The 24,636-nt window shown below is 56.4% G+C and overlaps 1 protein-coding gene across 2 annotated transcripts in view; it reads right to left on the reverse strand.

Moving 5' to 3' along the window:
• DOCK1 (dedicator of cytokinesis 1) overlaps positions 1–24,378 on the reverse strand; it is a 410,700-nt gene extending 386,322 nt beyond the window's left edge. For both annotated transcript variants that reach the window (XM_040991937.1, XM_040991936.1), the window contains exon 1: positions 24,216–24,378. In XM_040991937.1, the coding sequence (XP_040847871.1) occupies positions 24,216–24,261 (46 nt within the window). In that variant the 5' untranslated portion in view covers positions 24,262–24,378. The remainder of the gene's footprint in view (positions 1–24,215) is intronic.
• Between the last annotated feature and the right edge of the window lie 258 nt (positions 24,379–24,636).

Genomic DNA, 24,636 nt, shown 5'->3' on the forward strand with positions numbered 1-24,636 from the left:
AGTGTGCTCTCCCCACCCCCAAGGCCTCATGTGACCTCTGGCTCTGAGAAAACTCTCCCGGCAAGCCCTGCACATCCCGGACAAAGGGTGACTGTGCTGCAGCGGCTGCCACAGACAAAGACCCAGCATCCTTACAAAGAAGATGGGATCACCATGGGCAGGGCCAAGGGTCTATGGCCCTCCCTCCATAAGGCACTGAGAGCAGAGGAAATGACCCCTGCCGTGATCCCCGGGCAGAGGCAAGAGGGACTTGGTGTGTCATATCCTGGCTGGGCCACCCTGCAGGCTCTGACTGCAGCCCTGAGATGGGTTCAGCCAGGATATGACACATGTCATGTTCTGTCTAGGATCCCAGGGAAGCACAGCAGTGCATGCACAGGTAGACAGACGGGATGCCAGCCTGAGCAGCACGCACCATCTCTACCCTCTGCCCTCCAGCCCCACAGGGACACAGAGCTGGCACACACAACACACAATGGGTCCTCAGCTAACATCACAGGCAGGGAATGCTGAAGCAAGGGCCACAGAACCCTCGCCAGGGAACTGCCACTACGGCCAGCTTCCCACCGTCACCTTGGCCAGCTACCCTGACTTCATTCTCACATCACTCCCTTCACTGCCATTTCACAGGTAGGAAAGCCAAGGCTCAGAGAAAATGCTTAGTCCAGGATCCAGAAGATGGGAAAAACAATTGAGTTGGGGAGGTTGGTTTTCCCGAGCCCAGCTTTGTGGCCCTAAGCACCACGCTGCACAGGCAGCTACATGGCAACCAGACCCACATTCTAGAGTCTTCCCGGGGCCCCAGAGAGACCCTCCACCTGCCCTCTCCTCCCTGGCCCCTCTCTCCTCCATGCTCCCTGAACAGCTCTCATGAAACCAGCCAGACACGCCAGAACAAAAACCCACAAGAAAATATCCAGCGTCACACAGGACTGTCACAAGCAAACTTTGTCACAAAGTCCTTTTCAGGTGAAATATGCTCAGTCATACTTGTCCCCCGGGGCCCCTCCCACATCAGTCACACTCCCACATTTCCCTGTCGAACACGGATTTATGTTTATAGCACAAAGGGGACATTCACCACGCTGCAGCTCTGCCTCCACTCCTCGGGAAGGCGGCCAGGGACTCCTTCGTACCAGGAAAGGGGACGCAGGGGTCCCGGCCCAGGAGGCGCCCCTCCCCACACACCCTCTCAGGTCCCGCCCCCAGGAAGGGTTGTTTACCTCACTAAGCTCCGTGCCCAGGGGCAAGCAGCAACTGAAACTCAGCCACTGTGCGTGCCAGGCAATGCACCTCTACTACGGGGCACTCACAAAAGGGCACCCTCCCAGACCAGAGACAGGGCTCTGGGAAACGGGGTGGGATGTGGCAGCCCCACTCAGTTCGGTCCTGCCTGGAGCCCACCTATAGGATGGAGTGGGGTGACAGGTGCAGGCCCCACCATGATCCCCTATATCGGATAAGCTGCAGGGCCAGGTTCCTTGGAGGGAGATGCAGGCCATTTCAGCTCCTCGGCCAAAGGAGCCCAGACACATTTTCAAGGGCAGGAGAGCAGCTTACAAACGGACCTGCTGTGGGATCTGCATGGGGCTAAGCCTCCTGCAGAGCAGCGCCTCCCAGCACGTGCTCCTGACCCTCTGCCATGGTCTGACAGCGCCCCAAGTTCACGTGCTAGAAATGTAATCCCCAAACCAACATGTTGAGAGGTGATGAGATCACAATGTCCTCATAAACGGATTAACGCCATTACTGAGACTGTCGACCCAAGGGCGGGGTCATGACACAAGGGTTGGTTCTCACTCCCTGCCCTTCTACCCCCTCGCTAGCTCCCCGGAATCATGTAATAATAATACAGCAAAAATGCTGCTCCTTGCCAAACGCCAGCACCTTGCTCATTCAGGTCCCAGTCTCCAACATGGCCAGAATCAAATTTCCTTTCTTTACATTACCCAGCCTGGGGTGTCATCACAAGAGACAGAGCAAGATACCCCAGACCCTGAATCAGGAATCCCCCAGCACCCCGGAGCTTTCTCAGACCCCTCCTCCACGCAGTCCTCCTGACCCACTACACTTGGAGAAGTTTAGCCAGAGATGCTAGGACGGGGAGTGTTGGGGGTGAGGGGGCAGCACATCTGACCACATCTGTCCTCCAATATGGGTCGGGTGGGGGCAGGACCAGGCCATCATTCTCTGTTCCGAGGAGCAAGCCTGCCCACTACACTCGGTGAAATGAGCAGTAAAGAATTTCTCCAGTGAGCATGTGCCAAGGGATGGAGGCGAGCCACGCCCCGGTGACCAGCAGGTCAGACAATACATGGACTGTCCGTGCTGTGGACTCCTGTGGAGGACAAGGCAGTGCGGGAGCCACTGCCACACAGCCACAGCGCCCGGCGTGGTGCGCCAGGTCTGGCAGGATCAGCAAGGCCTGATCAGGATCAGCTCAGTCCACCCAAGTGGTCACACTCACGCCGATGGCCAGCGGACATGGTCAGGACTGAGCTGACAACTGTGTCATGGGCAGTTTCCATCCACAGCAGGAAACAAGTATGGGGAAGGAATGATGGCGAGGGCTGCACGATGCAGGATGTGCCAACGGCCACTGAACCGCCACTAATGCTACGTTACATGCACTTGAACCACACATCTACAGTAACCGTATGGGTCAGAACTGCACACTTTCAAGGGAAAGCAGCAAGGTATGCGAGTACCACTGCAGCGGAACCTGGGAAGGGCCCACCACAACGCTCCTGCACCAGGTAAACCTCCAGCCTAGGTGGGCACTGTGCCCAGGTACCCTGCTCAACAAGGACCATGGAACGTGCAAGATCTGCAGAGGCCCACTCACAAGGGAGCACCCTGCCCTGAGCTGCCGTGTCACCAACAGCCAGGGCAGACCCAGAAAGTGCTGCTCTCCGCCCACAGACACCAACCCCAGTGACAGAACCCTGCATCCCAGGGACGCAGACACAGACGCCTCTCAGGGCAGAAGGGGAAACCGAGAGCAAGAGACAAGCCACAGGTGGCCAGCCAAGCCCAGGTTGAAAAGGAGATGGTGGCAGGCAAGCCTCCAGCTCACAGCTGACGCGGCTCTTGGGAAGCCACGTCGCTCAGAGTGGTGCGTGGCTTCCTTGCCTGGCCTGAGTCCAGCCTCCTGCTAACCCACCCTGCAGACCCCAGAGTTCCTGACTCCTAGCTTCATCCTGCTCTTCACACAGATGTTGCAAGCAGTTGAGCAGTGACATAGTAAATATTTTTAAAAATAAAATAAATGAAGACTATTTTATTCAGGATGTTTTCCATGAAAACCCTAAAATTTTGACCTCCATGTCACTGTCATAGAAATTGCTAAAAAGAAGTCACCTTCAGGTGTGGTACAATGGTTCAATGGCTAAATCCTCACCTTGCAAGCACAGGGATCCCACATAGACACTGGTTCATGTCCCAGCTACTCCACTTCCCATCCAGCTCCCTGCCTGTGGCCTGGGAAAGCAGTCAAAGACGGCCAAAGCCTTGGGACCCTGCACCCGCATGGGAGACCCAGAAGAAGCTCCTGACTCCCAGCTTTGGATTGACTCAGCTCCAACCACTGCAGCCATTTGAGGAGTGAACCAGTGGAGGGAAGATTCTTCCCTCTGTCTCTCGTTCTCTCCACAGATCTGATTTGCCTTTCCAATAAAAATAAGCAAATCTTGGGCCTGGCACAGTGTTCTAGCATCTAAAGTCCTCACCTTAAACACATCAGGATCCCATATGGGTGCCAGTTCATATCCTGGCAGCTCCACTTCCCATCCAGCTCCCTGCTTGTGGCCTGGGAAATCAGTAGAAGATGGCCCAAAGCCTTGGGATCCTGCACCCACATGGGAGACCCGAAAGAAGCTACTGACTCTTGCCTTCGGATCAGCGCATCTTTGGCCATTGCGCTCACTTGGGGAGTGAATCATCGGACAGAAGATCTTCCTCTCTGTCTCTCCTCTCTGTATATCTGACTTTGCAATAAAATAATTAAATCTTTTTAAAAAAAAGTAAATCTTACAAAAACAAGTCAGCTTCCTAATGGAAAAGTGCTCCCCACCACCCGGCGCTGCAGATCTTCCTGAGCGCACGCCGCACCGCGGACAGCACCTCAGTGCTGGTCCTCACATACTTCCTCAAGTGATTCTGTGATTGTCCACGGAAATAGCATCGAGCAGGTCCTTCTACACAGCCATCTCCTCAACCCCGTGGTGCAGACAAGACTCTGACCCTCATTTTACACAGGGAAGAGCTGAGGTGCACGCCGCAGGTGCCCTCGGATGGGAGCAGAGCGTGAGCCTTGCAGTCTGCTCCAAGCCCAGTGTTGCCACCACCGACTAGTCCATAGAATGTATGCTTTCCATTGTGTTTGCTTTCCGCTGTGTGATCAGTTCCAGAAGAAAAAGAAATCTATATTTTTAGGAAAACTAAAACACAATCAATACTCAGGCGGTAAAACACATGATCGATTAAGAGTTTCCTACCAAAAAGAAAAAACTGCCCAGAGGCAGCCTCAACCCTCCAGGACGTTCTATCAGAAACTTGCCAAGAAGATCCAACACCGTCACAGTTACCCTTCAGGAATTCCGCCAGGTGGAGTGTGCCTACAGGGAGAACAAGCAGATGACACCCTGTCCCGACAGCCCCACGTTCCCCGCTGACCGGCCCCAGAGCACCTGCACCCCTGTCCCAACAGCCCCACGGTCCCCGCTGACCGGCCCCAGAGCACCTGCACCCCTGTCCCAACAGCCCCACGGTCCCCGCTGACCGGCCCCAGAGCACCTGCACCCCTGTCCCAACAGCCCCACAGTCCCCGCTGACCGGCCCCAGAGCAACTGCACCCCTGTCCCAACAGCCCCACGGTCCCCGCTGACCGGCCCCAGAGCACCTGCACACCTGTCCCGACAGCCCCACGGTCCCCGCTGACCGGCCCCAGAGCACCTGCACACCTGGGCTGCGGGCAGCTCTGTCATCAGCCTCCCGCTGCAGCACCAGGAACGCCACGCCTCTTTCCTGCTGCATCCTCCAGCACACGCTCTCACCTCGCCTGGGAGTCCAGGGCAGAGCTTCGAAAACAACTCAGGTACATGTTGGGCCCCAGTCCTCCCTGAGCCTGGGAAGCAGGCGCACATCACACAGCACAGCCACGGCCCACCGGACCTTCCTCCCTCTTCCGAGAGCTTTCTAGAAACAAAGCAGCTTAGAAAGTCCCACAGAGAACACCTGTGACATTCTGCTCGCATGGGACTTCCCCTGCACAGACAGCTGGGGGAGGAAGGTGAGACCCGCAGAGGCTCCTTTATGTGGCTTTCCGAGGTTTCCCCATCAGCTTTGTCAGCTCATCTTCTTTCCTTTTTGTGTTCTACGGCTATGGGCATGAGCTGGTGCTGTGCCACGGCAGTCTAGGCCTCCACCTGTGGTGCCGGCACGCCACAGGGACACCAGTTTGAGTCCCAGCTACTCCCAGCGTCCTGTTTGTGGCCTGAGAAAGCAGCAGAGACTGGCCCAAGTTCATGGGCCCAGGCACCCATATGGAAAACCCAGAAGCTCCTGACTCCTGGCTTCGGACTAGCCCAGCTCTGGCTTTTGAGGCTACTTGGGGAGTGAAGCAGTGAAGGAAGGATGTGTGTGTGATGCGAATGTCACTTCAGGACTTCACCATGTATGGTCTGTGCACACCATGTGACGGGTTTTCGCTCATCTCTGTTTAGGCACAGCACTTCCCATGGTTGGATGTGGCCCCAGTTTCTGTGTTGGAAACCTAATCCCCAGTGCAGCCTTGGGGAGGCAGTCAGGGTCAGCAGAGTTGGTGCAGGCAGAGCCCACAGTGGGTGTGGCCATGGCGGGGAAGGGGAGAGACCCCACACAGCAACTGCCTTGGTGGACCATTCTACGACAAGCAGTGTCTGCTGTGCCAAACAGCCCGCCTGGGGAGTTCTGTTACCATACCACTCTCCTCTCGCAACTGTAGAGGGCAAACCCACCTATTTCTCTTGTTCCTGCTGCCAACCAGGGAAGCGCCAGCCAGGCTCAGGAGCGGAAAGGCCCTCGGGTCAGATGGCAGCGTCGATAAGCCAATCAAGCAAATGGCACGAGGGATGCCACTCTCCCGGATGATGACAGCTGGGAAGTGCCCTGGCTGTTTACCCGTGTGCTAGCTTTCTCTCCTAACTAAGGATTTGTGGCTGCATTTAATCACCCTGCAAAGAATTAGCTGGAAAGGGGACAGAGCAACACAACACTGTCGCTGTAATCCAATATGCTCTTGACTCCCTGATAAGATAAAGAGTTCGCAATTACTGCTTGCCATCACAGCTCCACTTCCTGTCAATACAAGCCAAATTTTACTCAGTAAGTGAATTATAAAGCCTTCGCCAACCACTAAAGCAGCCTGCGGATTTATTTTAACTGAAGTTTGTGTGTTCAAATAGGTAAGTACTGATGGTGAATGCCCCAGCCCCCGTCAGCTGCCTACCTTGGGTAACATCTCTGGCTTGAAGGGCCCCACAGAGTGGTCCCACAGATCTCCTGCTGCTTCCCGTCCAAATGAGTGTCACTTGACTGTCACCACGTTAAAGCAACAGGCGCAAACAAACCATGGGCACACAGGCACCGCAGCCAACATCTTGAACCCTGTGGCACGCCTCCTTTCCTGTAAACCTTTCTTGATGTACAGAGTGAACTTCCTGTTAACTGCCACTACCAGGAAGTAATCCACCGGGAGGCACAAAGGTCCCTCAGCAACAGCTCTCAAGGTTAGCCAGCATTTATAGACAAAACCCCATCATTTTCCTCTCCTCCTTCTTCCCCCAGCTCTACCCCAACCCCCACTAACTCCGCAAAGCTGCCGCCTGCGGGCACAGCCTCTGGGCAGCATCCACCGGGAGAGGGACTGCAGCCCTGAGGATCCGGCCTCTGGGACGAGCACAGGTCCCCAGAAGCACCCAGGGGAAAGCCAAGGCAGCCCTACTGAGTGCACGTCCCCGCACTCCAGTCTGGCTGAGAACACGCCTCTAGCAGAGTGACTTACAGTGGTTATGACTGAATGTCGCCATGTACGGAGAAAGAATGACAGAAAACTTCAGTTAAAATGCTTTTTGTCTCTTCCATTAGCAGCCTAGGATGTATGGCAAACATAAACAGTTGAATGTGAAATGAGAAAAAAAATCCTTCCTAAAATTCGTGGGAAATGTCTCTCAAGGCACCCCAAGCAGCCAAAAAAAATCTTTAATTCACACTTCCCGATTTCAAAATCTGCTGCAAGGCTACTGTGGTCAGAATGTCTCCTCAAAGCCCGTGTGGGAAAGCCAGGCACAGCTCTGGCTTCTGCTTGTGGGCATTTGGGAAGGAACCGGGGGACGGCAGATCTATTCTCTGACACTCTGTCTTTCAAATAAGCACATAATGAATCTTCTTAAAAAACATAAACAAGGGGGAAAGTGCTCCCTAAAAGGAGTATGTATGGAAAAGACGGATGCAGACCAACGCAACAGAATAGAGAGGACAAAGATAGGCGCTTGCACAGGCCCAGTGGTTTCAATAAGGGTGCCGCGATGTTAGGGGAAGCAGGAGATGCTCCGGGAAAATGGGGCTCTCCCAAGCAAACAAACCGAGGACGCACTCGTGGCAACTCCACCCACGGTGGATTGAGGCTTACTTGTGAACCTTACAACTAATAAATCCTTACAAGAAAACATCGGGCAAACATAGCAGGACGTTGGATTTGGCAAATGATTTCTTGACCATGACAATGAATTCACAGGCAACAAAAGAACAACAGGTTAAGCGGACCGACAAAATTTAAAACCAAACACATCAAAGCATAATACGGAAAACGAAAGGCAACACCATGGAACAGGGGAAAATAGTTGCAAATCCTGCAAAAAATTAATTTCCAGAACCAAGTGTTCCCACAACTCAGATTAAAAACGAGGCAAAGGGCTTGGATACGTAGGCATTGCTGGAGCATCACTCTAAGAGGCCAACGGGCACAGGAAAACAACTCCACTCACTTGGGAAATGTAAGCCCAATGAACGGAGCCCACCCCACCCACTGGGACGGCTGCTTCAGAAACAGAAAACAGAACGAACAAAACGAAACAGGCAGCGGCGGACCTGGACCACTGGCTCAGTTGCAAGCTCCAGGATCCCATATGAACGCCTGTTTCTGTCCCGGCTGTTCCACTTCCCATCCACCTCCCTGCTTGTGGCCTGGAAAAGCAGCAGAGCACAGTCCAAAGCCCTGGGACCCTGCACCCAAATGGGAGACTCAGAAGAAACTCCTGGCTTCAGATCGGCTCAGCTCTAACCACTGCAATCATTTGGGAAGTGAACCATCAGATGGAAGATCTTTCTTTCTGTCTCTCCTTCTCTCTGTAAATCTGCCTTTCCAATAAGAATAAATACTTTGAAAACCAAACCAACCAACAAAAAAGGCACTGGAGAACACTAAGCGTGCAGAAACTGGGACCAAATACCACACCCTATTAGCACACAGCGAGTTACAGCCACTGTGGAAGACAGATAGCGATTCCCCAAAAACCAAAGCTGGAATCACCAAGATCCAGCAATTGCACTTCCGGGCACACATCCCGACAGACAGCGCCCCAGAAGGCTTCCAGTCCACAAGGGTCCGAGAGGAAGTGGGAGGAGGCAGCAAAGAGCGCTACGGTGAGGAACGTGGTCTCCATGCCACCTTCACTCCCCACTGGCCCCACCAGCTGATGTCAAAGAGTCATGGCGAGGCCTCCTAGCAGGGCCAAGACCTCCTAGCAGAGGCCAGACCGGGTGTGCAAGAGTCCCGAGAGGGGTCCTGAAGCTCTCCAACCCTACACCGGGAGGCGAGCCCGATGTACCCTGGGCAGCAGGAAAGCTGTCTGGTCCGTTAACAAGCTGTGCTGTGCAGCTGTCAGGGGCCTCGTGTGCTCACAGCCTTATTCTGGGTGAGTCACACCCCGCTAAGCATGAGCCAGCACAGTGTCTTCACAGACACACCTGGGTGCTGAACTCTGGGTAGAAAATCCTAGATGAAAATTAGCAGCCTCCGAATTGAGGTGTTTCTGTTACAAAGAGGTCAAATGCATTCAACGAAAATGACAAAGGAAGAACTCATAAATTCCCAACAGACTGTGACAAACCTTGTTCCAGGGCTATCGGCAGCAGAGCCATGGCAGATGGGAAAACAGATGAGGCTGACACCCACCTCCTGAACAACCAGTAAGACGGACACAAAGTGGCTGCTAGACCCACAGAGGCTGACTGCTCCTCGGCAGGTGCCAGCGATGTTTTAAGATGACCCATCTCTGGGTACTTGCAGAAGTTATCAAGCTCAGGTGCTAAACAGCCAAGCATTAAGATTATGAGAAAGTGGATCAAATGGCTCATGCCTTCTCTCAGAGCCCGAGTACCTGGGCCTTTCCCAGGTACATTATCAGGCAGCAGGATGTGGGATGCCGACACTGCAGGCAGTGGCTTAATATGCATCACCGTTACAAGCACGCTCCAAGATGTGCACGCTGTAATTACCCGTGTCTTCACGGTGGAGCTGGGAGACAGGTCTCCACAGGAGGGGGGACCCCACGAGTTGAGCCATTACTGCAGGCTCCCAGTGTCTGCCCTGGCAGGGCTGGGTCAAGGGACCAGAGTTGGGGACCGAGCCTAGCTACTTCAGGACAGAATGCACACCGCTTCACCACCAAACTCATCTTCTAATCCCATTTTTCCAGGAACTTTCTGAAGCAACTGAGAGTGTCCTTCTGCGGGAAAAAACTCTGTGGAGCAAAAACAGGGGGTTCCAGGTCTCCATCTTGAGGCCAAGGGCCACTTGATGTGAAAGCCGAGGTGCTCAGCCAGCCTCCATTGGCGCGTCAAGAATCATCAAATCACCCCGCAACCCACTCCCAAGTCTGTGCCCAAGAGAACTGAAAATGTACAGAAATACTCGCATACGAACATCCACTGGAGCCGAACATGTCAACAGCCCAAGTGTCCACAGACGAAGCACAGGAAAGTCGGTCAGGCCACCCTCACCGGGCAGAGCCACTCGGGAGGAAGCAGGCCAATGTGCTGTAGCAGGGGTGACATGGCAAACACGCCAGGCAAAAGCTGCTGGCAGAAAAAGGCCACACCCTTCATGACTGGCACTTGTCAAGTGAAAACCACACACAGCGGCGGAGCACAGCTGGCAGGTGGCTGGGCACTGTACAGGGTTCTACTTGGGGAGAGAAATGTGAGCAAGACTCATGAGCTGACCGTTCCACACGCCAATGAAGCACCCACTTTCTAGTGCTGACCTGTGCATGGATGTGACCCCCAAAACACTCAGAAGCAGCTGCACAGCGACTCCCTGCACCGACACCCTCTCACTGCTCTCCCCGTCCCACATGCCAGGGGTCCTCCCTCTGGCCCCCCTTGGCTTCCTTCTGCTCCCCTCCATATCCCGTCACCCTCAGCCTTCATCAGGACCCCCCTTCTACCCACACAAAGCGTTCCAGGCAGCCTACCATGTGACACCCCATTCTCACCACTGTCACTCTACCTGGCCCCCTTCTTCCCTGACTCACCTGGAGCAACTGCAGAGTCACAGCATCCAGGTGTCGACATTGACCCCTCATCAAACAGGTGTGAGCAGCAGCCTCTCGAGGCTCAGATGAAGGTGGGCAAACCAAAGCATAAAGGGCGACACAGATGTCAGCATGCAGAGATGGCAAGGGCTGTTGTCAGGAACCATCAGTCTATGAGGTTCAAGGCCAATGACCACCCAGCACACAGCACAGCCTGACTATGGAGTAGAAAAGGTCAACCCCAGCACAACCCAGCTTCCACAGGGCTCCTCAGGCTCCCGACAGTCTGCATGGCTGGAGAGCCTGACCGCCTCTACTAGCCAGCACCAGCATCGGCGGGGATGCCTGGAGTCAGCAGGGCTGCCCTCCCTTCACTCTCCAGGGCAGGAGCCTCCCAGCTCAGGGCAGCCCTGGGCACTCCCTGCCTGGCCCCGTCCTTCTAGACAGAGCCACCCTACTCCCAGCAGGCACAGGCCAACACCTCAAGAGAGAAGCACCCATGGCCCAGCCTTGCACCATGACACGGATGAAACGCTTCCCTGTAATTCCAGTCTCGACACACAGATCAGCCCTCCTGGCTCGCGGCAATGCTGGCTGGGCAGCAGGCGTGCAAAATACCTACAAATGGAAGGCAGGAAACCCATTTCTTCCTAATTTCTGGCAATTAGGACTTGCAACTAACTTTTCTGGCAACTGGGACTTGCCAATTTAATAATGCCAGGCAGGTTTACAAGTCAGCCTCTGCCGGGGCCCCCAAGGGTGCAAACCAGCCACCAAGAACAGACACGGGTCTTGGCACTCGTCACAAGGAAATCCTGGCACCGCCTGGCATGCAGCATGCCCGGCTGTGACACGGGCCCAGTGCAGCCATGCTCTTCCTCCGATTCCCACTTCTCACCAGGTTTTCTTTGGGGTCTGAAGAGCATCTTCATTCTGTTTAGCTTCTCCAACAAGCCACACAGTTCACAGCGCTAAGAGCACACAATGCCCTCCTCCCCAGATTCCGTCATTACACCCAGGAGATCTCTGCAAAGAACACATGAACCAGCACCCCAACAGGTGCCCCTCACCTGCAGGGGGTGTCTCCTTCCAAAGGGGCACCTGGTCCCACGGGCACTCCTGCCCTGTCCTCTCCAAGGGCTGTGGTCCAGCATCACCAACAACGAAGGCCAGAGGTCAGCAGGTGCCTGTCCCCGGCAGTGCCTATGGGAGCACCCTTCCTGGCCTCTCCTTGTCCTGGGATCCCTGCGTCCTTGTCCTCCCTTGGTCTCCACGTGACTCCAGCTTGTCCCCACCCGCGCATGGCCCACATCTTCACACCTGTCCTGTTCCTATGAGGACGGCAAGCACATGGAGTGATGGTCCACTGACTCCAACACAAGATTATCTTAACCGCTCACATCGCCAAGCACCTGTGTGCAAAGGCCACTTTCTGAGGTCCCGGGGCTGGGACTCCAACAACTGTCTTTTGGGGGACCCCAATCCCACCCTAACATTCCATCATGCAAGGCTCTTTCAAGGACAGAATGGTAAGCCCCAAGAGTGAGGTCGCCTTTCACGCAACATGCAAGTATGTGCCAGTGCTTGCAGAAAAACGCTCTTCAAAGTGCACTCTTGTCCTTCGGGCTCCTTTCCGCAGAATCCGAAATCAAGCGGGCACTCGGACGCACTTCTGAAGTGAGAACAAGCATGGCTGTTTAGTGTGGAAAGCTGATGGTTCTGTTACCAATGCTAGCATTCTCTTCTGAAGCAGGGACTGGCTTTGGGGCTTATGTGTTACTCCTGAGGGCACTGCCACGTAACGGTGGTTACCAGGTTCCAGCCACAAGGCTGTTTGAAAGGTTAGCTCACTCCTCTCCCCACATAGAAAGAAGTACCCAGTTCCCAAGTATGCAAACTGAGGCTCAGACAGGCTAGCTAACGGACTACACAGAGCAGCAGCTCAGCGGGTTGAGCCTTCTATGGATTCAGCACAGAGATCTCAGAGCTAAAAATACCTCACTGTTTCTGGAGTGGGGACACAGTGGGCAAGCCATCATTCCATCAGAGAAGCCCATCTCGGACACTGCCCCTTACCCCCGCCCCCTCCCCACTGCTTGCTGAGAAATGACCACTGTGGGACTCACTCCGGTCAGTCCCTGATTAGCCTGTCCCTCCACTGTCCTTCACAGTCTCATGCTTGCTGCCAGTCACTCCGAGGCCTTGATGGAGACCGCCAAGAGGCAGGGCTCTCTGCGGCGTCAGCGCCGGGGAGAGAGGCTGGCCATCTGTGGCCTGGTCACCGGCATCTGTTGGCTTCTCCTCCTGCTCCTGGGCTGAAGACCAGCCTCACTATCTCAGAAACTGCAAGTGAAGGGCGTGAGGTCATGGGGACGAGGACAGGTAGAGGGTGGTTACTGAGAGGACAGGGGCCCAGATGCACCTGCTGATGCCCCACCACGGCAGCTCGGCCTTTCCCAACAGCTAGCGCCGAAGACGTGCAAGGTCCCTAACACAGAGAAATGACCCACGTCAGAATGGCTGTGCTAGCCGCCCTGATGGGACCTGCCCATGCCACACTGCACACAAGTAAAGAAATAAACGTGCAATCACCACATGCCAATCAAAGGCATTGCAAACTAAAGAAGAAGGAAAATCCCATCCCCCCATTCAGAAGCAACTCGGCTTGGCACTTCAGGCCCTCCTGCCATCTCTCTTCCTCTCAGAGGAAGGCCGCGCCAGCAGCTCCCAGCGGGGAAGAGCCACGGCGCCTCCCTGAGCACGTGACGTCGGCTTGGACTCAGCTGCACCCTGAGGTTCCGGGCTACTCCTACAGCTGCGTCTGTGTGCTCACACACACTCTGCCAACACACGTGTGTCCAACAATGTGCCACGAAAAGGTGTCAAGAGAGCAGGTGGATAAAACAAAGACTGGGAAAGCCAGTATCTCGCCCAGCTCTATGTGTGTAAGTGTGTGTGCGTGCGTGTGTGTGTACACAAGTATTTTAGAACATAAGCTTGTGGTTAGTTAGACCTGCTGCCACACAAAACTAGAAACACTGGCGGAAAGGAAGTGGGAAACCAAACCCCCTTTTCTTAGGGCTGCTGACACTGGTCTTGGCACGAGATGGATCATCGTAAGAAATCAGTGCCAGGGGCCGGGCAGTGCCATAGCAATCTAATCTTCAGCCTGCAGTGAAGCCATCCCTTAGGACCACTGGTTCAAACCACAGCTGCTTCACTTCCAACCTAGCTCGCTGCTAACAGCCTGGAAATGCGACAACAACAGCCCAAGACCTTGAGCCCTAAAACACATGGGAGACTTGGGAGAAGCTCCTGGCACTCATCTTCAGATCAGCTCAGCTCTTAGGACCTTCTGGGGAGTGAACCAACAAACAGAATCTCTCTCCCTCCTTTCTCTCTCTCTTTCTTTCTCTCACTCCCTCTCCATCTTTCTGTGTGATTTTTTCAAGCAAAATAAATATTGAAGAAAAAAAAAGTCAATGATAGCCACCGAAGCACAATGAATGTTTTATGAGCAGGTTAAACACCAACAAGGGTGTAGACCGTCACATCTGGAAAACAGGCTGCTGCCTGTCCACAGGTGAGCCACAGGCCTCAGCAGATACACTGCACCATTAAAAATGGAAGCAACACATAAGCCTTGGTCACTAACGTGTCTTTAAGAACCGTTTTCACCCAATCCTGCACCACGAGGGGACTTAGGCTCACACTGCAGGCTGGCTCCACCCGAACCCCAACCTCCTACCCCCACCAAGACCAAGCCCCACCATCACGGGGGAAATCGTAGAGCCCTGGACCACTCAGGCGCCCGCGGGCAGCGGCCAGCTGGAGGAAATGCACCACACGGAGATTGTTCATCTGGGAGCAGCATGGCTGAAGGGGCAGGGATTGTACAGGATCAGAGTTCTTGTAGCTTTTGTTCTGTTCTTGTTCACTCAACTTTCGCCATCTCCCACCCCCAGTGTTCCCACACCTCTTACCTTCCTGAGGCGCTGGCAGGGATCTCCAGAGGCAGCCTTCACTTCCTGCACGAGCAGAATCGAGTGCCCGGGTGGTCCTCCCCAGAGTCCATGATTCTGCCCATCAGCTCCTTTCTAGCACGAAGTCTGACCCACCAGGGCTCCCAGAGCACCCCAACTGACAGCCACAGCATCTCCCTCGCCCCACCATGGAGGGTGGAGTCCAGAGCTGGGGTCTACTTTTCCTGGCTCTCAGATGGCGCCTTGTCATGGGGTCACTGGGAAGGACACAGACACACACTGCCCTCAGCCACTGGTGCACCCCCGAGATGCGCACAACAGCTACGAAGCCAGAGAGAGAAGGTTGGGGGGATCCATCAGCCAGAGCCAAGACTGTTGCCTGCCAAGCTCTGAGTCAGCAGCAAACGAGCCGAGAACCAGAGCCGGCAACGGAACCCTCGAAACCTGGCATGGTGTGGGCATCCGCTCTAGCGTCTCTACACGAAGCCGAACAGCCTGTCCTGAAAGGTCTCACTGCCTCATAAACCAGGCCCCTGATCTCAGCACGTGCTAGCACCCACACCTCCACAGGCGGTTCACCAGCCTCTGAACAGGAGTTCTTTACGCTTCCTTCTGGCTGCTGAGTACTCCAGAACTACAAAGTACGTTAGCATGTACCAGGCAGGGCCCTCACTTCACTAAGGATCAGAGACCCCCACGGCTCTGCAGAGCCTCACTGTGACCCCACAGCCAAGAAGGGCTGAGGCTAGATTCAAACCAGCCTCCGCCCACAAGCCATTCCCCTGCTAATCCAGCAGCCTTAGCCAAGGGCTTCACACACTGGACCACAGAGTGTCTCCCTGGAACACTGTATTTCAAAGGGTCATTGAAGGTCACTTTTACCAATGCCAACAACGGAGACTCAGGACCAACTAAGTCACCACAATGCCAGCCAGCAATGCCCCAAGTTCTAAGCAGACAGGAACGGTGCCGTGTGGTGGAGGTGCTGGCTCACAGGATCAGTACGTGGCTCCCTATCTGGACAGCCCTCTTCGGGGAGTTCTCCAGGGTCAAGGGCTCACCAGGGACCCTTGGCAGAGGGAACTCACAGGGCTCTCAAGGCCACATCCTCTCTCGCCCTTCACCCTCACTGCACAGGGCAAGCAGGAACCACAGCCGGTGCCTCTGACAGAGAAAGAGGTGGAAGCCATGTCTGGATGTCCAAATCTAACAGGAGACATGGCCATGGCACCACCCGCTGCTCCAGGGAGACCATGATGGGGGCAGGCTCAGGAGCGGCAGCAACGTGGGCGAGGGTCTCTCGTCCCACCCAGGGATGCAGGTTACAGGGAGAGCTGAACCTAGAAAAGCCAGACGGGTGGGTGCTGAACCCAGAGCGCGGGCAAACGCACTGTGGCCAGAGCACACAGGGTGGGCAGCTGCAGAGCCAGGTGGACAAAGCCACTGGCCATCAGCAGGGCCCCTCACCAAGTCTCGCCTCTGGCATGTGGGACTCTCCAAAGGGGTTCCCCTCTCTAGGATCCATCCCACACCCCCGCCGGGGTCTCACCAAGCTGATCTGAAGCCATCGTCCCCTCACCCCAGCAACGATCTGAAGGAACCTGGCAGCTGGGTCACGCTGCTGGGGGACCTGACACATTCCTGCCTTTGAAAAATGGGCAAGAGAACACACATGACATGAGAAGGACTTGAAAATAAATCTTGTGAAGTTAATAGGAGCACGGCAATTTGGAAGAAAAACAATCACATTTGCCTCCTGCTAAATCATGATTTGCCCCTGGTCAAGTCAAGTAGCAAAGGAAGTAAGTTATTATTTTAGAAAATACAAGAAAAAAAATTTTTTTTTTTGATAGGCGCCTCCCTTCCAGCCAATAAAGTTCCAAGAGCAGATGCTCTAAGTCCTGGGACATCCTGGATGATGTTTCTTACAGGAAATGTTGGCGTGAGGGGACGGAGGCCTCACAACCACTCTTGAACCTGACCCTGGGCAGAACTCTGGTTCATCTCACTAGCGCCAGGCAGCTGCTAACAACCTGTAGGCAGCCAAGGAGCTTCACTGAGCTGTTCCGAGTCCTTGGCCCACAGCACAAAGGTGCCCCACCTTCCTCCCAGACAGACAGTCCCCACATGGCAGCCACACTTACTGATGCCACTCTTCACGATGATGCAAAAGGTGCCCATTCCACAGCTACAACTGTGAACTTGTACCCTTTCCAGCAAACAAATGGCACCCGAGGTGGGCACTGTGTCACTAATGTGGGATGTGTGGGCAGATGGAAGATTAAATGAGTGTTCTCTGGTAGTGTGTGTGTGGTTTTTTTTTCTTGTTTATTTATCTACTTTCAGTTTTATTGGAAAGGCAGACACAGAGAGAAACAGAGAGAACGGCCCTCTACTGTCTCTCTCCCCAAGCGCCCACAGCCACAGCTGGGCCAGACAGGAGCCAGGCACAGGGACTGGATATCCACATCAGTGGCAGGGACACAGCTCCTTGAGCCTGCTGTGTCCCCAGCTGCACAGCAGCAAGAAGCTGGACCAGAAGCAGAGTAGCCAGGAGTCCATGAGGCACCCCGAGGCAGGAGCACATTCCGGGTGTCCCAAGGGGTGTCGCGACCACTGTGCCAAATGCCCACCCAACATGCTTGCCCACTGACGGTAACTTCAAGAGATGTGACCCAGCACAAAGCTGAGGGGTACTTAGTGCTGACCACACACAGCAAGAAGAGCCAAGGATAACTGGCTGTTCTAGCCACTGTGCCCCCAGGAGGCAACTGACACGGCCCAAGACGTCTATTGCAACTGGAGCTGGCACTCAGTGAACCACTTGCCAGGCAGCAGATGGCTCCCCAGGATCAAATCCCACCACGTCCCATGAGTCAGGAAACCTTCCCAGCCTACTGCTTGGCCCTCGAGCAACTTTGAGAGGCAACAAGAGGGACACAGGCCCAAGCTGGACACCTGGCAGTGAGGGGAGAACCAGAGCCCAGGCTGGGAGGCCTGACAGCAGGCTCCCTACACCCCCTGTGCTGCCTCTAGCCACCACCGCAAGTCCCTTCTCCATGCCAGCATCTCGGTCACTCTGCACCAACAGCAGAGTTGAGTCTCTTGTCCACACCAGGGTCGCCCAACAAATGCAGCCATGCCCAAAGAAGGCCTTCCATCCAGGCTCTGCCAGGGCTGACTCTGGCTGCAGACATCAAGGCATGGCTCAGTAGTCACTTCAGCAGCACCTATACTAAAACTGAAGGGCCCAGCTCGGTGAGACTGGATTGGGGGAGCAGGTGGGAGGCTGCTAGGCCTGTTAAGTCCAGCCTTCCTAGGATCCCTCTCAAGTCAGGGCCAACTTCAGGTTTCATGTTCACTGCCCCCAGGACCCAGGGTCCTGGGCTCACCTAGGAATGGCCAGCCCACGCTGGGCAGCGGTGTGCCAGGAAAGGAGACCAAGTTTAGGGGGTGCAAGTTTAAACGTGTCAGTTTAGGTGGTGGGGACAGAAACAGACCCAAACACGCCATCATCTGCTGCCCCAAGATCCTCCAGAACTCTCTGTAGGGCAGCTCCGTACCCAGACAAATAGCAGAACCCTAGTCATCGCCTCATGAGGCTGCCATGGATGTGCCTGGCCACGTACCCAGCTGCGCCTGGCCATGTACCGGGCTGCACCAAAGCCATGCCAGCTGTCATCCATCTCTCTGCACCATGGTAACTTGGGATTATGAATTCCACAGGAGAGATGCCTCCCCAACCGAGGGCAGCCCCTGGCCGTCCCTGAGTCCCACCTGCTGGGGGTGTGCCCAGCAACGGCGGCCAGAGCAGGATCCTGGTCAGAGACCAGGGATGGCAGTACGTCCGCCCCTCGTCTCTCTGCACGAAGCAGTCCAGGTTTCCGACAGGGACAGCAGGGACCCAAGTAGCTATGCCATCACCAGCTGCCGTCCAGGGTGTGCACTGTCGGCAGAAAGCTGCAGCCAGGAGCTGGAGCCAGGAACAAGCCCAGGCCCCCCCGGTACAAGCCCAGGCCCCACGGTACAAGCCCAGGCCCCACGGTAAAGGATATGGGAGTTCTAATTGAAGCTTAACTGCTAGGCCAAAAACACACACACCCCAGAGGAATTATTAAAATTCCCATGTATGTATTCACTTGAAAGACAGAGAAACAAATATACAATCCAAACTTTCCAGCACCTGGTTCCGTCCCCGTGCCCACAGCTGAGTTAGGCAGAGTGCAGTGAAGAACTCCTCTGGTCTTTCCTTAGGTGGCAGACCCAAGTCCTTGAGCCATCACCTGGGGCCTCCCAAGGTGTGCACTGACAGGAAGCTGCAGTCATGAATACAACTGATCCAAGCATTCCCACAGGGACACAGGCATCCGTGGGGCGTCCTGGGCCCAATGCCGCATCTCACAGCGACATGCTGACCACAGACTGACCAGGGATGCTTCAGAGACCTGCTCCCACCTGGGCCCTCCAGGCAGGAGCCCCAGAAATCCACTAGAACAACAGCCCCAACCTGAGCTCAGCCCCCAGAAGCATCAGCAAACTCATGCTCATGTTCAACTTCCCTTGCAAAGGACCAGCAAGCGCCATGGAAGCAACGATGTGACCAGAGTCAGCCTCAGGTGACCCCAGGCTCCAAACGACAAAACCAATGTAGACTGGAAGAAGCAACGCTGAGTTAGAACCGGCCTGGGCGCAGGTGTGTGTCACACGCTCTCCTTACCCTCACAACTGCCCAACAGGGCCCTGATTAACATCAGTTCTGCAGAGGACCGTCCCAAGGTCAACAGCAAACAGTGCACCCCATGGAGCTACACAGCTGGCAGCCCTGCCAGGCACCTGCAACATCAGCACCAAAGGCCACCCCTATGGAAATCAGGCTCCAGAGCCTGGGGGAGCATGGCCACCCTGTTCACGCTGCACTAACACGAACGGTCAGAAACGAGAGGTGAGCCCACACAAGCTGCTTCAAGATCTCCTACCCAAAGCAGCTGAAGCTCGGCGGAGTGTTCTGTCCAGCACGGAGCGGCCACACTTAACTGCCCCGCCTGCTGGCTGGCCTCGAAGAACCAGGCAGCACCATTAGGTTAGGCTGAATCCGAGGAACCACCAGGTCCGAACACCAACACAAATCACAACCCCAACCCTCAGACTGCACGTGCCACCCCTCACCTATTAGGGGACCCTCCCTGGCACAAGGACCGAAAAACGCCAGGTGTCAAGTTCATGTCATTGGAACCACACCACCACCATCTAAGCTCCAACCACAGATGTTTGTTTGGCACCACAGGACGTGGCTGCATTTGGGGACAGGGTCTGCCAAGAGGTAATGAGAGGAGATCTTCAGGTTGGACTCTGTCCAGGGCGACTGACGTCCTCAGAGGAATGTGACCCACGACCCCATAGGGAGGGAGACCAGCACCGGAACCACCCCAGGCCATGCCACGCTCCCAGCACACTGCCTCCTCTCCCGCCCTGAATCCAGACTCCCTCCAGGAAGGGTTGTCATGGGGGTCCCTGCTATGCTCTTCTCCCTAGCTGGGACAGAAAACGGGGCAAGGCAAACGAGAATGAGAATATGTAGACTGAACCACACAGCCTGTTCTGGCAGGACCATGGCAGCTTTCTTCTAAACCGCCAAACCCCGATGGCCTTGAACAAGTTAACAGTTAATCCCCCGCAGAGCCACATCACCCAACAAACAGGACTGTCACAGCACCTGACACTACGCCAGGGAGCTATGCTACCTGCAGGAAAGGCAGTCCTGAGGTCCCGGGCAGGGACCCAGCATTCCTGGAGAGCTACAGCATCAGGGCAGGAGGGAAGGGCATTGAAAGAGGCCGCTGTGTCGACAGGATAACTCGGGCGACTTTGTGACTGTAGTGTGGCAGCTGAGACGCTGCTGGGGACACCCACAGGGGCTTGCCCAAGCCCCACTTTGAAGCCCAGCTTCCCACTACCGCACACTCGGGGGCAGCAGCGATCGCTCATGTACTGGGGTCCTTACCACCCCCACTGGATCAGGACTGAAGTCCCGGCTCCTAGCCAGGACATGGCCCAGCGTCAGCTACAGTGGTCCACCAGATGGGAGAGCTCACAGTCTCTCTGTGCCTCTCACAAAAATGAATACTTGCAAATGTTAACGGACAATAAGGACTTGCGGTGACAGAAAGGTTAGTATTAGGTGAGCGCCAACATCCTGGATGTGCTGATGTTGAACTTTGCAATCTGTGACTTCAAGCTGCTAACGGCACACAGGATCTGTCACTGGATGGTTTCTATACAACTTCAGGAAAGACAAAAAGAGGGAGGGAGAGGCAGAGCTTCTGTCATTCCCCCGTCTTAGCTACCTCTGTCCTCAGAGGTGACAAGCGAACAGGAGAAACAGCCCCACTCAGCCAACCCCGCTCAGATGTCTGCTATTCTGGGCAGACATTAGTAAAATTTTCATAAGGTTTCCAAAGTGAAACCAGGTTTCTAGAAATGTAATACTCCCCAGTTCAACTTTTCCACAACTCCACAGTGAATGAAAATGTTCACATTTCTATCTACTTATGATCAAATCTAATTTTTCTCCCCCAAAGTGGCAGCTCACTTGCTCCTCTACATGACACAAGAGATTTCTCTCCAACTCCCACATTTCCAGTTGTTTCTGGGTATTACACGACTGCTCGCAAACGTCACTGCGCAGAGTCAGAGCACGCACAAGCCACACTCCCCACGTGCAGGGTACCAGCATTCCACGGAGAACTTCTGAAAAAGTTCCACCATGACTAGCAAAAGCCAAGAGGAAGCCACCTGTCACCAGGCCTCTCAACCGAGCTTTATGAAATCCAAGCAAGTATGATCTCAAACCCAGCGCAAAATGTCCCGCCGACATGCTCTCCACGAACCCTCATGTGCCTTAAGTGGGCAGGTACAGCTCCACTGCACAGATAAGCAAGCCGAAGCAAGCAAGTCAGACCTCAAGAAGGACGAGGGTCAGCTGGGACTTGAACAGTGTATGTTGCTGACACCTCATCCCACTGGCCATGTGGCACGCACACCTGGACCCGATGACAGAGCCCAAGGCAGGTGAGGAACTCAGCTTGAAGGCACTCTCCACGCCATCTCCCTGGGACCTTGCCTCAACACCTGGGCACCCCTCAAGTCTCTCCCCACACTACAGGTCCAACTCTCCGAGGTGCTCCATGCTCTTCTCCCTGAGGCCTCGCTGGGGGTCCTCACAGGCAAGCTGCCACCTCTCACAGGGCCAGCAGTGACACTGGGCCCAGCTCAGGCTTGGGACCTGTGAGTTCCCCTCTGCTGCTTGTCTCTCCCAACCACCATCTGAGACCCTGCAGCTGACCCAGGTCCCATATCCACAGGCCCAGGTTCCAAGCTCAGTTACACCTGCCGCCAGGGGCCATTAGCACAGAGAGGTGGGCATGTGGCCCACATGTGTGCCTCCAGAATGGGCTCGCTGTCTTACCTCAGCACACAGGTCTCTGGCTGGCTGGAAGGTGCTGGAATGGTCACATGTCCCTCTCCAGGGTGACAGCTGCAGGACCAGCACACCCAGTCCAAGGTGGGGAGGAGGAGGGTGTCACCAGGAGCCCAGTGACATCACACGAACCCGTACTTCCTGCACCTCCTGCCAGCGCTCAGGAGCCCTGTTCACCTGTTTACCGTTTTCAGAAAATAAATAACTGAAGGGTCTCATTTACAAACAATGCTCCCAGCAGATTCCAAGGACTGGGGAACAAGGAGCTGTGACTCATGTTTCCAAATGAGATGGAGTTTCACCATTCTCTTTCCCCTCCTGACCCTGGTGAACACTGCCCATGCACTCCAGCCCCCGCAGGAAGCACTGCCCAGTGCTAGCCTCTCAGAAATCTGCTGGCCTCGGGCAGGGCCCAACTCCCCAGGGACGGAAGCAACCAACTGCAGAAGGGGAGGGGCCCCAGGCCCAGGGCTCACCCCCGGCCACTGAGCGGCTCTGTCCCAGGGCTCACCCCGGCCACTGAGCAGCTCTGCCACGAGCCCCCCAACCCTGCCCTGGTCCACTCCCGGGCCACAGAACACCTTCCTCCCTGCTCCCCCTGCTCCCCCTGCTCCCCAACACAGGGTTCCAGGAGCCTCCCCCAAAGTGAGAACACCTTCTGGTGCTTACAGAGGATACACAGCCCCAGCCCCCACTCAGGTTTCACTTGGGGAAGGCCACGGGCCTCCGCTTGAGCCACACACTTCTGTCCCAGGACTTCAAGGCAAGCCCAGCATGCGCCCTTCTCTCCTTTCAAAACTGCAACACACAAGATAGCAGCAAGAGGTGTGACGGTCAAGTCACCCCTTGCGGAGCCTGGGGAAGGTGTGTGACCCGCGCAGGGCACCTGCCTGGTGTGACCCTTCCCCTGTGTCTTCTCTAAACGGCCAGGGCACACTGCACAGGGCTCACCCCCACCCTCCTGGGGGGAGGCTGCACGGGTGCCCAGGTGTCGCTGAGCACAGGCGGGTGGGGAGGCAGCCGGAGCGTGGTAGGATGTGAGCCTGCAAGTCCAGCAAGGCTGCACATGCCACTGCCATTCTCTGTGTGCGCTTCATCCCTCCGACCTCAGCAGTGAGCCAGGCGACAGTCCCCAGTGCTGAGGACACAGGAGGGCAAGGCCGGGGCTCCCTGCAGCTGCTCACTGCCTCCTCGCCTGTTCTGGGATGCAGCTCCCCACGGGCCTGCCTCCACAACCCCAGGACACTCAGCCCAGCAGGGACATCGCTGTCAAGGCCACTGAGTTGAAATCTCCACCCTAAACTACCCTGGTCACCTTTGTCACACAGGGTGCCTGCCTGGGGAACTCCAGGAATATCTCTGCGTCCGTTTCGCCATCCGCCCAGGACAGAATGTGGGCTGCACGCCGCTGACACCTGGCAGGGAGCAGGGGGCCCAGAACCCCGAGGCCCCCACGGCCGGGGAAGCCCCAGCAGAACAGAAAGGAAGATGGCAGGATTCCCCTGGAGCAGGCAGAGCGCTCCGGCCAAGAGCTGCCGCCCAGACGGTGCCCCAGGAGGGCCACAGCGGGGCTGCGGGGAGTGACGGACGAGGGAGAACGGGATCCGGGTCCTGGGCCAGCGGGGCGCCCAGGTGGGTCACGGCGGGCATGCACGAGGGGCCCGCAGGCCCAGGCTGGCGGTCAGCCCCAAGGCTCTCTGGAATGCGACCTCTCAGCTGAATCCTAAACTCCCGGTCGGCTCCCCCGCCCCCTCGGGAAACGACAAAGAGAGGCGAGCGGGATCACCGGGGCCGCAGCAGCCCGGCGCCTCCTCCCCGAGGGTCCCGGCGCGGCGGCGGGAAGGCAGAGTCCCGGGGGCTGCCCGCCACGCCAGGGGGCCGTCCAGCCCCGGCGCGGGCCACAAAGTCCGCCCTCCATCCCCGAAGAAGCCCCGAGCCAGAGGAACAATGACCCCCGGGGCTCCGCGCGCCGGCCCGGCCAACCCGGGGCTCGGGCGGCGGGGCAGCCGGGGAGGCGGCGGCTGCGGGGGACCCCGGGAGCGGCCCCCGCGCGCCCCCCGAGCAGTGCCGCGCCGGGCACCTCTCAGCGCCCCGCATCCCGCCCGCCGGGGCCGGCAACAGGCTGGCGCGCGGGCCGCGGAAGTTGGGGCGAGAGGCGGGCGGGCCGGGCGCGCTGCTCACCCACGCCGTACTTCTCCTCCCTCTTGGTGGGCACCCAGCGCGTCATGGCGCCGCCGCGAGAGCCACCGCCGGGAGAGCCGCCGCCGCCGCTGCAGGTCGGGCAGGAAACTCCGCGCCTAGGCCGCCATTTTCCATTCCTTTCGAGCCGCGACAGGATGGGGAGGAAAAAGTTTGCGGCGGAGGCGGTGTCATGTGGGACGGGGCGGGCGGGGCGTCGCGGGCCGGATGGGAAAGGCCGGGAGCGCCGGCGAGAGGCGGGACGCGGACGGGGCGCGCCGGCGGGCAGGCGGGGGGCGCCTGGGGCTGCAGCGGGCCCGGCTCCCGCCCTGGCCCGGGGGCCTGCACACCGCAAACGGCGAAAGGCCGGGAGGCGCCGTCCCGAGCACGCGGCTCCTTCACTCCTTCCACGGCCCGTAGCCCT

The sequence above is a fragment of the Ochotona curzoniae genome, unplaced genomic scaffold (assembly GCF_017591425.1).
Source record: "Ochotona curzoniae isolate NIBS_2020 unplaced genomic scaffold, NIBS_Ocur_1.0 contig_66, whole genome shotgun sequence".
Lineage (NCBI taxonomy): Eukaryota > Metazoa > Chordata > Mammalia > Lagomorpha > Ochotonidae > Ochotona > Ochotona curzoniae.